The sequence below is a fragment of the Aspergillus terreus genome, genomic scaffold (assembly GCF_000149615.1).
Source record: "Aspergillus terreus NIH2624 scaffold_10 genomic scaffold, whole genome shotgun sequence".
NCBI lineage: Eukaryota > Fungi > Ascomycota > Eurotiomycetes > Eurotiales > Aspergillaceae > Aspergillus > Aspergillus terreus.
The window spans coordinates 289,106-304,449 of NT_165933.1; the positions used below are offsets into that span (position 1 = coordinate 289,106).

At 50.9% G+C, this 15,344-nt stretch overlaps 4 protein-coding genes, 3 non-coding genes and 1 pseudogene across 8 annotated transcripts; 4 read left to right on the top strand and 4 right to left on the bottom strand.

Moving 5' to 3' along the window:
• Positions 1 to 962: 962 nt before the first annotated feature.
• Positions 963 to 2,333, top strand: ATEG_06947 (uncharacterized protein; the record flags this gene model as incomplete). Its single annotated transcript, XM_001209633.1, has 1 exon — positions 963 to 2,333. One exon carries the CDS (start codon positions 963 to 965, stop codon positions 2,331 to 2,333), a length of 1,371 nt encoding a protein of 456 aa, XP_001209633.1.
• A 610-nt stretch (positions 2,334 to 2,943) lies between these two features.
• On the top strand, positions 2,944 to 7,967 carry ATEG_06948 (putative UDP-glucose:glycoprotein glucosyltransferase; the record flags this gene model as incomplete). The annotated part of the gene is made up of 7 exons (XM_001209634.1): positions 2,944 to 2,994; positions 3,132 to 3,397; positions 3,480 to 3,833; positions 3,900 to 4,731; positions 4,784 to 5,044; positions 5,100 to 6,145; positions 6,176 to 7,967. The coding sequence occupies 7 exons, from the start codon at positions 2,944 to 2,946 to the stop codon at positions 7,965 to 7,967; spliced, it is 4,602 nt and encodes a 1,533-aa protein (XP_001209634.1).
• Positions 7,968 to 8,226: 259 nt separating this feature from the next.
• ATEG_06949 (MYB DNA-binding domain protein) lies at positions 8,227 to 10,017 on the bottom strand (the record flags this gene model as incomplete). The annotated part of the gene is made up of 1 exon (XM_001209635.1): positions 8,227 to 10,017. One exon carries the CDS (start codon positions 10,015 to 10,017, stop codon positions 8,227 to 8,229), a length of 1,791 nt encoding a protein of 596 aa, XP_001209635.1.
• A 629-nt stretch (positions 10,018 to 10,646) lies between these two features.
• Positions 10,647 to 10,783, top strand: ATEG_10511. The gene has a single exon. It is a non-coding gene; the product is annotated as a tRNA-Asp (tRNA).
• A 1,996-nt stretch (positions 10,784 to 12,779) lies between these two features.
• ATEG_10520 lies at positions 12,780 to 12,917 on the bottom strand. Its single transcript has one exon. It is a non-coding gene; the product is annotated as a tRNA-Tyr (tRNA).
• A 590-nt stretch (positions 12,918 to 13,507) lies between these two features.
• ATEG_10519 lies at positions 13,508 to 13,645 on the bottom strand. The gene has a single exon. It is a non-coding gene; the product is annotated as a tRNA-Arg (tRNA).
• Positions 13,623 to 14,385, bottom strand: ATEG_06950 (uncharacterized protein; the record flags this gene model as incomplete). The annotated part of the gene is made up of 3 exons (XM_001209636.1): positions 13,623 to 13,678; positions 13,833 to 13,982; positions 14,211 to 14,385. 3 exons carry the CDS (start codon positions 14,383 to 14,385, stop codon positions 13,623 to 13,625), a joined length of 381 nt encoding a protein of 126 aa, XP_001209636.1.
• A 651-nt stretch (positions 14,386 to 15,036) lies between these two features.
• On the top strand, positions 15,037 to 15,172 carry ATEG_10512 (annotated as a pseudogene). Its single transcript has one exon. The product of its transcript is annotated as a tRNA-OTHER (tRNA).
• The last annotated feature ends 172 nt before the right edge of the window (positions 15,173 to 15,344 follow it).

Sequence of the window (15,344 nt, forward strand, 5' to 3'; positions counted from 1 at the left end):
ACCTCTCCCTTTCTTATCATCCAACTGCCTTTCCTTATTCCTATCTGTCTCACTCCCAATTCCACCCTCCTCTCGTTCATCTCCCCTCGTTCTGTCTCGTTTGCTCCATCCTGTGTGTGACTCGACGTGTTGACCACCATCTCTCCCCACGCACAATTCCATTCTCCTCCCTGCTTTCTCCTGCTTTCTGTCTCACTACTCCACTTTCGACGAGTATCTTTGTCTTCCGCCTCGGCTACCGGCGATTGTCGATCCTGTTTGCTTTGACAGCAACTCTATCGCCGAGAACTCGACGACTCAACTGCTGCTTTCCGTGCACCCAACCTATCCTTACGCGTCTTTCTTTGAATCGATCTTCGAGAACCTTTCCACGGGATTCTACTCCTCCAATTGCAACCCTTGGGGCAAACCAACAAAGAAAAGATCTCCGAACACGTCCAATTGCCCTCGACGATCCCGACAGACGGAGGGCTCCGACGTTTTTCCCCACTCCAGAAACGTTCGTCCGTCTTATCGAACGGCTGGAGACTTGCAGAAAAAAAAAAGCCTCTCTCCCAAGGGTGGTGTCTGATTTCCATGAAACTATAGCCACCTTCTTTCCTAGCTCGGGAATTCGGACGTGAACCACCACCCAATTTACCTGTTCGTGAGGCGCATCGTTCGTGCTATGGCGTCCTACGTTACACGCAAGTAACGCCAGCCGTCATTGTGCACAACATCTCTGATCGATTTTGACTGCTCTGCATCTCTCATCACGTCGTACACACAATTTTCCAGCAACCCTTCTCATTTTCCCTTTTTAGCTCTTTGGTTGCCAACCACCCTCGTGAAGTCCCTCCTTTATATCCTGTTGTAGAACCGGTTCATCCGCACCTTTCTTCCATCTTTTACCTACTCCATCTGGACCCCATCTTGTCCTTCTTTCTCCCTCCCTCCCCTCTCTTACATTCATATCCTAAACCATGGTTCAATCAGAGCACTTGGACGCCCCTGATGGGTCCTCCCTCATTTGGATTCTCGACCATTGCTTCCGCTATCCCGGGTCATATGAAATCCCCTTACGCACCATGTACTCCTTGAACTGCAACCCAACGAGACAGCCGCCGCCGAGTAACCGTCGTCCCGAGACAGCATTCAGCCACCATTCCTCCAGTTCGTCCAAATCCTCATTGGCCTCGCTCCACGAGCCAGCAACCAATGCGGCGGACTTCCGGGCGATGGTGACTCACCATGCCTCTCGTGTCCGCTCTCAACCATGCTCTCTTCCGCCCAGCTTTGTTACGGACTTTCTTCGTCGATGCTTCACCCCTCAGCTGGAAGACGTCGACTTTCCTCTGGCCCTGACGGGTCTCGACTACCTGAAGGATCTTGAGATCCGGCGCAGGAAGGAGGTCGCTGCAGCCCTGGAACGGCTCCAATTAGAGCGGTCCGATCTAGAAGAGAACTCGGAGCTTTCCAAAACGCACCCGGGAGTCTATGCGTGGATCAAGTACCTCGACGTGCAGATTCGCAAGGCGCTCGCGCTTTATACGCAGATCTACATCGGCATCCGTCGATGGACCTTGATCAACGAGATGCTGATGGAACCATTCAACAAAGCCAACTGCGTTGCCATGCTGAATACCCTGTTTCCCCCGGTGACCGAGTCGACCGAAACGCCCACCCCCCAGCTGACGCCCCAGATTCTCAAATCGCAGCGTGACGGCTTCTTCCGCTACATCTCTGCCATGGGCACCAATGGCAGGGGCATCCTCGATAAGATGATGGCCCAGGGTGGCCCAGAAGGCGAAGCTTATGGCGGGTGGGTGCCGGTTCGAGATGCCTTGGACAAATACCTCCGCATCACCAACGACATCATCGACGAGTGCATGATGGTGAGAAGCCCCGCCAGCTTCGAGCCTAGCGAGGACTCTCAGACTCGCTCTCATAAGGGCCGGAAGGTGGATTCGGGCATCAGCTTCGGCTCCTCGGAGAAACTGCCCGCCCCCTCCATCCACAGCTCCAATAGCTCCGAATCCGTCCTGGATAAGCCGCTGCCGCCTTTCCCTACCAAGAACCTCCCCGCTGTCCCTCTCAAGACGGGGGGTTCTACTCTGGAGCGGCTGGCTCGGGAAATTCGCAAGCTCGGCGATGCGGGCAAGGTCAAGGGTCTCAAGAAGATGCGGTCGACGAGTGCCCTCAATGCTCGATCGCAGAACCTGCCTACCCACAGCCCTGATCATGAGCCTTTCTTCGAAGGTGAAGAGATGAAGCGCAGCCGTTTACTCTGGGAGGCTAAAAGCCGTAAATCGTCTCACTCCAAACAACCCAGCACTGAAGCATTCCAGGGATAAAATCGAGAGACTGTACCCTTATCGTTTCACATTTATATTTGCTATTTTCGATAAAAGTCAGGCAAGACAAAAGTTGTCTACACATGGTTGGAAGCGTTCTGGAGTTGGCCATATGGTTTGATTATTTTTTTCTCAGGTCCTGGGTTGGGGCGTTCAGACGCATTCGTCTCTGTTGCATTGATTTTGTTGGTACATACGGTTGTACGAGTATCTGGATGTGTGAGTTTCCAGCTCAAAGCAACCAAAACAAAAGGGAAGGCTAGGGAAGTGTTATTTGCGCACATGACTGAAACAAATGATGATGATAATGTCTTACGATCCAATTTGCTGTTCATAACAAATACAAAATGAGTTATCACCGTTAAAATGCAGACGGACTAGTTAGATATAGCTTGTTAGGACTGCCGTGGAGCGCAGGCAGTCGATGGCTGTGAGATTCTGTATGCATTGCTATCCAGGAGCCGAACACATTTATCGATGAATCTAGCACTCTCACAGTGATTCCAGATAGATGCTGGCGGAATGGTCTATCTTCTCCTGTCGAGGCCTAAACAATGACGGAAGTTCTGCGCAAGTGGCCGCTGCGTCTACCGTAGCTCCGGCATCAACAATGGCGACGGTGGCCAGAAGCTCCTATTTCAATGTCCACCCCAAGCTGTATGTGCGCTGGTGGTGATTCATTCGTGAGCCCCAATGTCAGCTCCATAACCTCTCGACATCCTTGCTACTTGTGATCTTTATCGAAGCGCGCCCTTTCCATCGTGATGCTTGCGAGCTAGCTACCTTGGATCAAGATAGCTAGCCAGCCGTGGGAAACGCTACCTGCGCCAGATCGTCACCACCTTTGCTACTGTATTCTCGCTTGTTTGCTTCCATTATCATTACCTTTTTATTTCTGGGCCCCAGCGAACAACAGACATGGTGTTCCCACTACGGTCAATCGCGTCGTGGCGAGTGGGTGTAGTCGTTGCTGCAGCACTGGCTTCTCTCGTCCATGCGAGCCCATCAGTCAACGTCGCTTTGCAGGCCTCCTTCGACTCGGCGCCATATCTTATAGAGCTCCTGTAAGCCAATCGATCCCCCTTTTCTACAGGCGCAGGAGTGTCCGGTTCCCAATGGATCGCTAATAGCCGGATCGATGTATAGAGAAACCGTCGCCGAGGAGAACTCCACTGCATACTTCCCGTTGCTTGACCGCGTTGCTGACGGAGCCTTTGACGATGCGGTGACGGATAAGGAAGTTTACGATCGCTTCTTGCAGGTCGTCCGCGAGGGCGGGCATCTCAAGACCCCGGAGACTCTATCGTCTTTCAAGCTGTCGTTGGCAATCCGATCTGCGACCCCACGAATCGCCGCCCACTATCAGTACTACAATGCTTCGGTGCAACACTCGTTAATGGCGGCTCAGGATGCCGCCTGCCCAGTCTGGGTGCACTCGGAAGGAAAACAGTACTGCTCTTCTACGATGGAGCGTGCACAGCAGGATGTCCTCGGAGAACTGTGAGTTGGAACTTACATACGTTGCGCGTCAGGGACAGTCAACTGATCTCTATCCAAATACTTCAGGGATCCGAAGGAACTCCCGTTTGACCGAGTCCTGGGAGACCCGTCCTTGCCGCCAGCTGTCTTGTACGCCGACGTGACGTCGCCAATGTTCAGGGACTTCCACCATACATTGACCTCCCTCGCCAAGGAGGGCCAGGTCTCCTATCGTGTACGGTACCGCCCTCCACAACATCCGATCCCGCGTCCCTTGTTCGTTTCCGGATATGGCGTGGAGCTTGCCTTGAAGCGCACTGATTACATTGTGATCGATGATCGCGATGCTGAGGGAAGGGGCTCCGACTCCGCGGAATCAACCAAGCCTGGCACTGTCGACGAGGAGGCACCCGATGACCTGCGGCCTTTATCCTCGTCTGAGGTATCGCGGCTGGGCGTGAACACTGTCAGCTACGTAATGGACAGTGAGAACCCTCTCGACACTCTCGTCAAGCTGTCGCAGGATTTCCCCAAATATTCCTCCAAGGTCGCTGCGCATAATGCCTCAGCTTCTCTCCTCAAGGATATCCGCTTCAGCAGGTTACAGATGCTGCCTTCTGGCGCCAATGTCATGTGGATCAACGGTGTACAAGTCAATCCCCGACAAATCGACGCCTTCTCTCTCTCCGATCACCTGCGTCGCGAGAGGAGACTCATCGAGAAATTCCGGAATTTGGGTCTTTCCGCCCAGGAGGCTGTTGACCTTCTTTCCCATGAGTATATCGCCGAGGCCATGGCACAGGATGCGGCTCAGCGATACAACTATCGCGATGAAATTGAAGGCGGTAATGTTATCATATGGCTAAACGATTTGGAAAAAGATGCAAAATACGAGGGCTGGCCGAGCGACCTGACCGCTGTGCGTGCTCCCATTTCACTTGACTGGCTTTTCCCATGCTAACATTCATCAGTTTCTTCAACGCACATATCCTGGACAGCTTCCTCCTGTGCGCCGGGATGCCCACAATATAGTGGTTCCAGTCGATCTAACCAATGCCGAAGATATGAATCTGGTAGTCCAGACTATCCAGGTTTTTGTCAAGAAGAAGATCCCAGTCAGGTTTGGTCTAGTCCCCACTGGGTCTTCTCCGGGCTCGATGGCTCAACTCAAGGTTGCGCATTATCTCCAAAGGACTTATGGACTTTCCAGCTTGATTCAGTATCTGGAAGAGGTGTGTCATCCTAAAGTGTATTTTCACTGTAGATATTATTTGCTAATGTGATTAGTCTGCCGCGAAGAACAAGTTCGCCAGCCCTGATAAGGGGTCTTTCCAGGCTGCGATTAAAGACCGGAACGTTCGCGCTGACAAGCAGCCCTTGTCGTTTGAAGAAGTGCTAAAGGATGATGAACTCGGCAGCTTCGTGTCCCGCACACTGGATTATCAAAATCGACTTGGCATCAATGGAGAAACGTCGCCTCTTTTCGTCAATGGAGTTCCCATCAGCAGGGGCGAAAATTGGGTGCAGGAAATGAGCATCAGGGTGAACAAAGACTTGCAATTGATCCAGCAGAGCATTTTTGAAGGCCTTCTCGAAGAAAGCACTTGGATCCCTGGCTTTTTCCTTTCTGGTGCTTTTGATCGGCGCAATCCTTGGGTCATCCCCGAGGACCCTAAAGACATCAAAGTCGTGGATTTGGCTGGTGTTGCTGGTTCTCGACAGCAGAGCTTAGATGCCCTTCCCCGTATACCTTCTGATGGGGAGGATGCACTTGAGAGTGCCTACCTTGTCGTCGTCGGAGACTTCGATGCAGAATCCGGTCTCAAGTTACTGAAAGCCACCCTTGGCAGTCGCAAGGAGCACGGTGAGGCAGAGATGCTCTTTTTACACAACCCCGCCACAGATACACCCACCTCTGGACGGTCCGCGACTCTTTACCGCCTACTGAAGGATGGCAAAGAAACGGATGTTGAGAAGCTCCTGAGTGCTTTCTCTTCAGACAGCGCCACGACCAACGAGGCGGAGGAAATTGTTGCCTTCTGGGAAGCGCAACAGCCCCTGGCTTATGATCTCGGTTTCAAACCCGGTCAGAGCGGGTTCATTGTCAATGGAAGGGTGATTGGACCTATGCAGGACGATAGTGTAGTGATGCCAGAAGACATAGGTGCTCTTCTGGGATACGAACAGGCCAAACGGATAGGCCCCGTTGCAAAGGCAGCCAGAGCCCTCGGATTTGGATCAAAAGTGGCAGAACCTCTGGCTTTTGCCAAGCTGACATCACTGGCTACCCTCTCAACCATCTCTGATGTGCCTGAGGGTATCTTTGAAAGCATGTCGGAAATTCGGCTAAACTTGTATGACAGATGGAGTGACTCCGATTCCGTCATAACTGTCTCCAATTCTGAGGACGCCGCGATCACGATAGTCGCGTCTATCGACCCCACATCTGAAGTCGCCCAAAGATGGCTTCCAATCTTGAATGTCCTCTCGCAGTTGGCAAGCGTGCGACTCCGGCTATTCTTGAATCCGCGGGAGGAAATCAGCGAACTTCCAACTAAGCGGTTCTACCGCTATGTCTTGGACTTGGAGCCATCATTCAATGATGATGGATCTCTGGCAAGACCCGGCGCTTCGTTCTCGGGTGTTCCAGTTGAAGCACTTCTTACATTGGGAATGGACGTACCATCTCCCTGGCTCGTGGCTCCCAAGGAGTCTATCCACGACCTTGACAATATAAAGTTGAGCTCACTGAAGGAAGGATCGAACGTCGATGCTATCTACGCCCTGGAACATATTTTGATCGAGGGCCACTCCCGCGACCTGACCACACAAAGCCCTCCTAGAGGTGTCCAGTTGGTCCTTGGAACAGAAGACCATCCATACTTTGCCGATACCATCATCATGGCCAACCTGGGATACTTCCAGTTCAAAGCTCAGCCTGGACTATGGAAAATCAACCTCAAACCTGGTCGTAGTGAACGCATTTTCAACCTCGACAGTGTGGGCGGCCTCGGATACAGCCCTCAACCAGGCGACGAAAACAACGAAGTGGCTCTTCTCTCCTTCCAGGGCAAGACGCTATTCCCTCGCCTGTCACGTAAGAAGGGCTTTGAGGATGAAGACGTTTTAGAGACTGGCCCTCGTCCCGGATCACCGATGGACTTTGTCTCCAAGGGTCTCAACTTCGCCTCAGGAGTCCTATCAAGCGTTGGGGTTGGCTCAAAGGCCGTCTCCGAAAAGCAAGCCGACATCAACATCTTCTCCGTCGCTAGCGGCCACCTCTATGAGCGCATGCTAAACATCATGATGGTCTCCGTCATGCGGAACACCAAGCATACGGTCAAATTCTGGTTCATCGAGCAGTTCCTTTCCCCGTCCTTCAAGGAGTTCCTCCCCCATCTCGCCAAGGAATACGGCTTCTCCTACGAGATGGTCACCTACAAATGGCCACACTGGCTGCGCGCACAGCGCGAGAAGCAACGCGAGATCTGGGGCTACAAGATCCTGTTCCTGGATGTCCTATTCCCGCTTTCCTTGGACAAGGTCATCTTCGTGGACGCCGACCAGATCGTTCGCACAGACATGTACGACCTCGTCAGTCTCGACCTGGAAGGCGCCCCTTACGGCTTCACCCCGATGTGCGATTCGCGCGAGGAGATGGAGGGCTTCCGCTTCTGGAAACAGGGCTACTGGAAGACCTTCCTGCGCGGTCAGCCCTACCATATCTCCGCCCTCTACGTCGTCGACCTGAGCCGCTTCCGCGCCCTGGCAGCCGGTGATCGTCTCCGCGGCCAGTACCAGATGCTGTCCGCGGACCCCAACAGTCTGAGCAACCTCGACCAGGACCTGCCCAACCATATGCAACACCATATCCCCATCAAGAGCCTGCCGCAGGAGTGGCTGTGGTGCGAGACGTGGTGCTCTGATGAGTCGCTCGGTCAGGCGAGGACCATTGATCTCTGCAATAACCCGCAGACAAAGGAGCCCAAGTTGGATCGCGCCCGGCGACAGGTTCCCGAGTGGACCGCCTATGATGATGAGATTGCAGCGTTGGCGAAGAGGGTCGCGCAAGACAAAGAACAGGAAGAGGATATCCCGGTGCCAGAGGAAGAAGACGACGAAGCACCTTCAACTTGGGACAAGGATGAACTGTGAACTGTGATGTTTTGCCTAGTGTCTCGGGTGTATAGTTTGCATATTGTATCTTGATTACGATTAATGCCGGTATAAATATTAAAGGGGTAGACATTAGCTATTTTACTTTGCAATTACATAGCCTCATGCTGGGGGTCAAAAACATAGCTAACTTTGGACATCGTAAACTCTATCATAACAACCAGTTCATATAACATCAATGCAGCTCCAGCAGTTTCTTCCAAATTCGTGGAGAAGGGTAAATTCATTGACCAGAAATTTATTCGCCGTTGGCAAACAGATCATCTGGTTCCTTCTTGATGTCCCGCTTCGTGCGGGGTGTGTTTGAACCGAATGAATGTAGCACAGATGGAGACCGATGCTTGACCTTCGAAGGTTTAGCATCATTTTCGTCGGAGTCCGAGTCGTCGGAGCTATCGGGACTAGAGTCCTGATCATCATCCTCTGACTCGGAACTGGATGAAGTGGAATCACTGGGACCTTTAAGGGCTTTCTTGGATTTCGGGAGTTGCGTAACTTGAGCACGCTTTGTGTTCTGCTGAGGTTTCGGTGGCTTTTCATCCTCGTCGTCCGAGCCTTCACTATCACGCGAGCTGTCGCTTTCACTATCGCTGGAGGACGATTTTTCGGATTCATCGGAGGAACTGTCCTCACTGTCGGTCTTAATGGTTTTGCCCTCATGTGTTTTGGGAGCCACTTGAGATGAAGATTTCTCGCGTTCCTGTGGAGTTTCATTGATCTCGGGAGCTTCCGAATGCTTCGTCTTGGGCGTCTTAGGAGTTGGTGCTTTGCTTTTGGCAGAAGTACGCTCGCCGTTGCTCTTGTCATCCTGCTCGGTTTCGTCCTCATCCGACTCTTCCACGTACTTGGAGCTCTTATAGTTCCTGTCGGGCGAGGCACTCCTGGATAAAGCTGCCAGCGACCGGCTTCTCCTGCTTGCTAACCTTGTCTCGAGCGCAGGGTCATAAACAGCATCGGCCTGGCCACGTTTACGCTGCGTTACGATCTTGCGTCTGGCCTTGCGCCATTTGTCTGCACATTGTTGCCGGGACCGGCAATGGCCAAGAGCCCTGCTGACATTGCCCCAAGATACCAGTCTCTCGTCCATTTCGTAGTAGTCCTTGCCGACGTCCATACCCTGCTGCTTGAGCTTTGTCCAAGAGTCCTGTACAGCTTCCAGTAACTGGCAAACCTCCTCTTCGGACCACGGTCCTGATTTCATCGTGTTTCGGTGTTCAAGGCGATTCTTCCATCTCTGAACAACATCATCGTCGCTTCGCCCAATAAGCTTCGCAATATAGGCCCATCTAGGACCATACTTCTCGTGTAACTCGATAAGCTCTTGGTCTTGCAGTTTAGTCCACTCGTGCGGTTTCTGCTGTGAGGCTTGAAAATGCCGCCTCATGAAGCGGTAGACAGACCGTCTGTCTCGCTTCGGATGCACCCCGTAGATCTCCTTCCAGAAGTCTTGTTTCGAGATCATATCTTGGCCGGGGAAGGTTTCTCCCTTCTCGCGCGCTGAATGCTGCACCATTGCGTCGAACGTGGAGCCGTGAATGCCATGGGTGTTACAGAAATCGATTTTGAATTTCTCCAACGCTTTTACTTCATCCGACGTAAAGAACCCCGTGTGTTTACCCTTAGACGTGTTAGAATTCGAGTCGGGTCGCTTGCGCTTGCCTTTCTGAACAAGGAACGGGTTGCTGGCCTCTGCGTTGGGGTTCGCGGGTACGGAAGTCTTGCGTTCTGTCCGTTCATTCTTCGGGGAAGATGGCGAGGATTCTTTGGACTTCTGCGGTGGCTTGGTAGAGGATGCGTCTGTTCCTTCTGAGTCTGAACGAGGTGGTGCATCCACTGGAGTCTCCGCGGGCGCGGGGGTATCTTCCTCGGATTTGGATTCCACCGACTTGCGGGACTTTTTGTCCGCCTTGTATACCTTCAGCTTCTTCCGGTTGCTGTTGATGTAAAGGGTCTCCTCTTCTCCTTCTCCTGGTGGTGTCCAGATATCGCGCCTCCGTCCACTGTGCTTATCCCTCTTGCGCTTAGGCATGGTTGGTAGCATTGGTGGTTTGAGAGGGGATTGACTCGATAAAACAGCGAAGAACAGGTGTGGGAGTTTCTACAACCACCGAACGGGTCTATGCGACTATAAAGGAGGTTAATATTGGGCCTATGAATCTCAGGGTCGTTGTGACCTATAAGGAACAAAACCGGGGTGATGGAGACGTACTGAGACCTCGTAGAAAAATCGTCGAGGTGAGGATGATGACTGCAAGAAGACGTCGAGCATACGAAAACGAGGTCGCAAAGAAATGGAAGGAGTATGCGATTCCTAGAAATGAGAGACTGGATGAGAATGGGAGATAAAACTCTACGGCGTTCGAAGAAGTCGGCGTGAAGCAACACGGAAAAGGCGCGACTTTTTTGCGGTCTTTTTCAAGGCGGTCTCTTCATTAGACCCGATTGGGTAAGTCCCCATTACTCCTCCCATATCACCACTCAATCTACATCTGCTTTTCCAGGGGACTTATTTCTCCAGTGCATCTTTGTGGATGGGATTTTGGAGACCTTCATATCCCCTGGTCATTTCTACCTCTAATATGTGTCAATTCATCACAGCAGGTCAGAAAGGCTTAATCCCTTTGATAGTATCAAATTGTGGGCGGTTTACTCATCACAGGCGAGATGGCCGAGCGGTCCAAGGCGGTTAGTACCCTATCAAATCCTCTGTCTCTCAAACAATTCACTAACAACCACTCAGCTGGAGTAAGGTTCCAGTCTCGAAAGGGGCGTGGGTTCAAATCCCACTCTCGTCAACATCTTTTTGATTTTTTTGGCACCTTATCATACTCCCCGCGATATGTCTTCATCAACCAGGCGTCACGTTTCAGAGAACGTCTCACAGCACCTCCCCGACCCATATGAAAACATGGATTAGTGTCCCTGTTGGCGCGATCTCGAGGAGTCATACCCACACATGGCGGCCAGTTGCCAAATTTAACATCAGTTAAGGTCAGAGCCAATCCAATGTTTCTTGGTCCTGTAGCAAAAGGGCACATCACTCAGCACACCTCGCGGCAACGTACATCATGAAATGCAGGCCACCAATCTCCCCAAAGATCATGTTGACCATACTCGACTGCAACACAAGCATAATGTCAACGTGGGTGGTATATAAATTGCCGGGGGAATGCAACAGCATATCTGGCTGACATTCTCAGGTTAGACGACTGCACCTGGAAGTAGCCTGCCATGTAATGGGCTTTTCTTGCAACTTGGACGTTCACTCACGCCGTCATTAGAAGCCGAATCCGAAGGTCCACGCTGAAGCACATTCAACTGGCAAATATGAAGGACCCTGGAGGCAGGAATGACAATATACGATGTAGTACTAGCCCGTCAGCCTCGTCAGAGAAACCCTACAGAGCAATCAATGTTTGGTCATGAGTTCTTTGCGAGTCAACACCTACACCCTGCCCGAATGACTCCTCTTGGGCGAAGAAAGAGCCCCAGGAGAGGCAACTTGTAGAATTGCAATTCTCCATCATCAGTATATTCTCCGTCCAGATGGCCTGCGTCCACCCGAGCGAATGCTCGATTAATAACCCTCTCCGGTGGAGTAAGACAGGTCATGTTTTCGTTGGCTGGAAAACTCATCGGGATGAAAGAACCACCGGGGGGAGGGGGGGATGTTCTGCCGCGGAAATCTTGAAGGAGCCGTCCATATTCCTCCGGGGTTACACATGGCCGGAAAGCAGACAGGAATCTGAACGTGAAGAGGCACTCCAGTGCATGCCGATGGACCTGTGAACAACCCATTGGATATATACTTGTTTGCGTTTGCTGTGACTGCACCTACCAAGTATCCTTGGACTTGTATCGGTTACTGGCCTGTGATATAGTGTATTTATGTGTCACATCAATGGCCCAATTCCGCTACTAGAGAAGTAGAGTCAGATGAAGCCGTGGATCCATTGCATATCGTGATTCGAGCGCAAAATATCAACGTTGCTGACGAATGCGGGCTTCATGAGCCCATACGGCATCTCTGTGATACCATACAATGGCTTCGCATTTCTGGGGTGATCCGAAATACATCCTATGAAGAAAACACACAGAGATCAGGGTGGATGAAAATTTGAGGAACGGTACTTGTATCATGGCAAATTGTAATACTGAAGGAAGATCTACCACTAGCCCCTCTTCCCGGGATTTGTCACAGCGGGTGAGTTGAATTATGTGACATAAGTAAAGCACGATCCACTGGAGTCAGTATGGGTATTTAGCATATGTTCGATATCAAGGGCTAGGCCGGATATAGGGCTCACTTGCTTCACTCACGAGAGCCATGGACCATACTAAAGCAATAGCATTGCTTGCGGACAGTACTGTGGACAGACTAATAGTAATAACACCTATGCTTGCTGATAGCAAGAAGCATTGTCTCTGTTGAACCATGTAGAGTGACTGTTGCATGCCTATAAGTATGCACAAAGGCCACCTAGCGAGACCTATAGGTCTTCATGTATGTTTCACCTGGAATTAGCGATGGTACCTGGCGGTGTGTATGGACATACCCTGATCCAATTGTCTGCTGATCGTGGTTCTTATTGGCCTTCCCAGGCCTACCAGCATATAATCATAGTCTCTTCCATAACTACCTGGCAAATAAAGCACGTATTCATCCTCACTCCGTGGCATTCAGGCTTATATGCTAAAACCTATCATTGGTGGTGCAAGCCAGCACACTGGAGCAATAAAAAGGATAAACAGGCCAGAAATCCAACGTAGGGAGAAAAATAAAAAAGATGTTGACGAGAGTGGGATTTGAACCCACGCCCCTTTCGAGACTGGAACCTTACTCCAGCTGAGTGGTTGTTAGTGATTTGTTTGGTGCGAGATGAGGTACTTAGGGCTACTAACCGCCTTGGACCGCTCGGCCATCTCGCCTTGGTTGATGTTCGGGCCGAATTTTTGAATATATGTTCGGGCCACCAGGAGTAGGACATCTCCGCACCTTGGAGTACTCCGTATGGGCACAGAGTACATGGTGCCTTTAGGCTGCGGACTTTGACCAACAAATGGCGAAGTTATGAGGAAGCAATGTGTTGCGCAAAGAGTTGTATATGTACAAAGTGACCATACCTAGATTAGTGACTCTCATTCCACAACCACATAGTGTTATGTTAGTCTTCGGTTCTCTCGGGCCTGCATAGGCGCTATCCAGCACAAGCTTGCACATGGTGAATTTGAGTCTCAGGGCGGAATCTATAGAGAATGGATTATACAGTGGTTTGATGCAACAGTACCATAGTAACAGGTACTCATACTATTTGCTTGACAGTAAGCTGTGCATCCATGCTGGCACACATGCTCGGTATGGTGCTATTGATGGGACCATGTGTAGGATATTGTTAGTATATCCAGTCGGCTTTATTGGAAAGACGTGCCACTTGACGCTGCCACCAGTGGGTGCCGTCTGGGTAGGAGACAGTCTAAGAATTCATAGTGGAAATAAAATTAAAAAATAAAAAAGATGTTGACGAGAGTGGGATTTGAACCCACGCCCCTTTCGAGACTGGAACCTTACTCCAGCGCTGAAGAGCTTGTTAGTGTTTTGTTGGGTGGCGGCATAGTTTAGGAGGTTACTAACCCTTAGACCGCTCGGCCATCTCGCCATTGGTTGAAAAGACATGGCCGGAAAGTGCTACCTATTTTAAGTTCTAAGTCTTGCCGGGTAACCCTGATAATATATATACACCCGCGCGTTGCAAGTACAGGTGCGACCAATTATAATCTTCTCGACAACCCAGCCAGCCGGACCGACAACCATATACTCACTACCACGATGTACTAGGAGCGTACCTATACCGACACCGACAGCCAGAGAGTCAACAACAGCAGATATTTGAAACAAAAACCTGGGTGAAGTTTGTGGCGTGGCATAGAAGACCAACAGGCGACTGTTAACCGTAGATTCTCGGGCGTACACAGCCCGCACACCAAAGCGAGTTGCTAACCCCGTAGGTACAGCGACATCAGGGGAAGCAGATTTCACCAACATCTAACTACCCACACAGCATTATTCAACATAGAAACATCACTGCTCCAAGCAAGAGTGAACCCCATATACCATACCAACAGAAGGTAACCGCGGCAAGTACTTTCATAACCCAACACAAAGTTCTGGGAGACATCGGCCACACCGCCAAGGCCGATAAAAGGTCCTGATAAAGGCTGTACATAGGGAGATGAGACCGGGGGACTGGCCACACAGGCACGTATCCTCCACCTCACCGAAAGCTACCGACCAAATAGCCAAATCAACCACCACCCTACTACACAGGGATCCCAGGGTGCCCAGCATGTGAGCCCAGAATAACGAAGAGGAGCCCACGTGATCCACCCACCGAGACATCTTTAAGATCACTATCTCATTACCAGGTAGAAGCAAGATAACGGAAGTCCTACGCCCAACCAAGTAGCTGCAGGGATTGGGCCCGTGGAAGAAAGCGGAAGACGGATAGCTACTATGGAGCGTACCTGGCTCTGTAAGATACACCAGACTGGCAAGAGAGAAGCATACCCCCATACCCAGGTAGGCCTGGCCAGTTGTTATATGTCAGTCTTGTAATGCTCCAGGCGGTCCATCGCCCACCTATCCTGCGTCGCAAGCCACCAATGCGTGCAAGGGCTGGAAGGCAGATAACACAAGGCAACCCTGAATGCACAGGTACCACCAGTCACCGAGAGAAGACCCAAATTACAGAAAGCAAAGAATCAGAAGAACAAAGTTGACACTGGCCAGATATCGCGGTCGATCGAGAGACCAAAAGCCCGAGAAACATCTGGAAATGCTGCCTAAAGCATCTACCACCTAGCTGACCAATATCCTGACATCAAGGAATAATTAGCGTAACTGGAAGAACTATAAATTGCCTGTTCAGGATGCAAGAGGGTTGTAAGAATGCAAAAGCAAGAACACAAGAAAGAGGATGAAAATGAACAACTGAAGTGTTGATGAGCTCTGGCTTATATAGCCAATAAGAAGCACGAAAAGCCATCAATAGGCGAGATGGCCGAGCGGTCTAAGGGTTAGTAACGTCGTATCATCTCATCACCCAATCAAACACTAACAATCTCTTCAGCGCTGGAGTAAGGTTCCAGTCTCGAAAGGGGCGTGGGTTCAAATCCCACTCTCGTCAGCATCTTTTTGTCTTTTTGTTCTCCCTGATTCCTTTTCTATGCCGTGTGCTTTCCATCACAGATCTATTGTGTTAATTGCCATGCTGATCATCCAGTGTTCCCGACGCCTGTGCTCCTTAAGGTGGGCATTAGACCATGTATAAGAGACAACACGGCCATTATCATCATTTC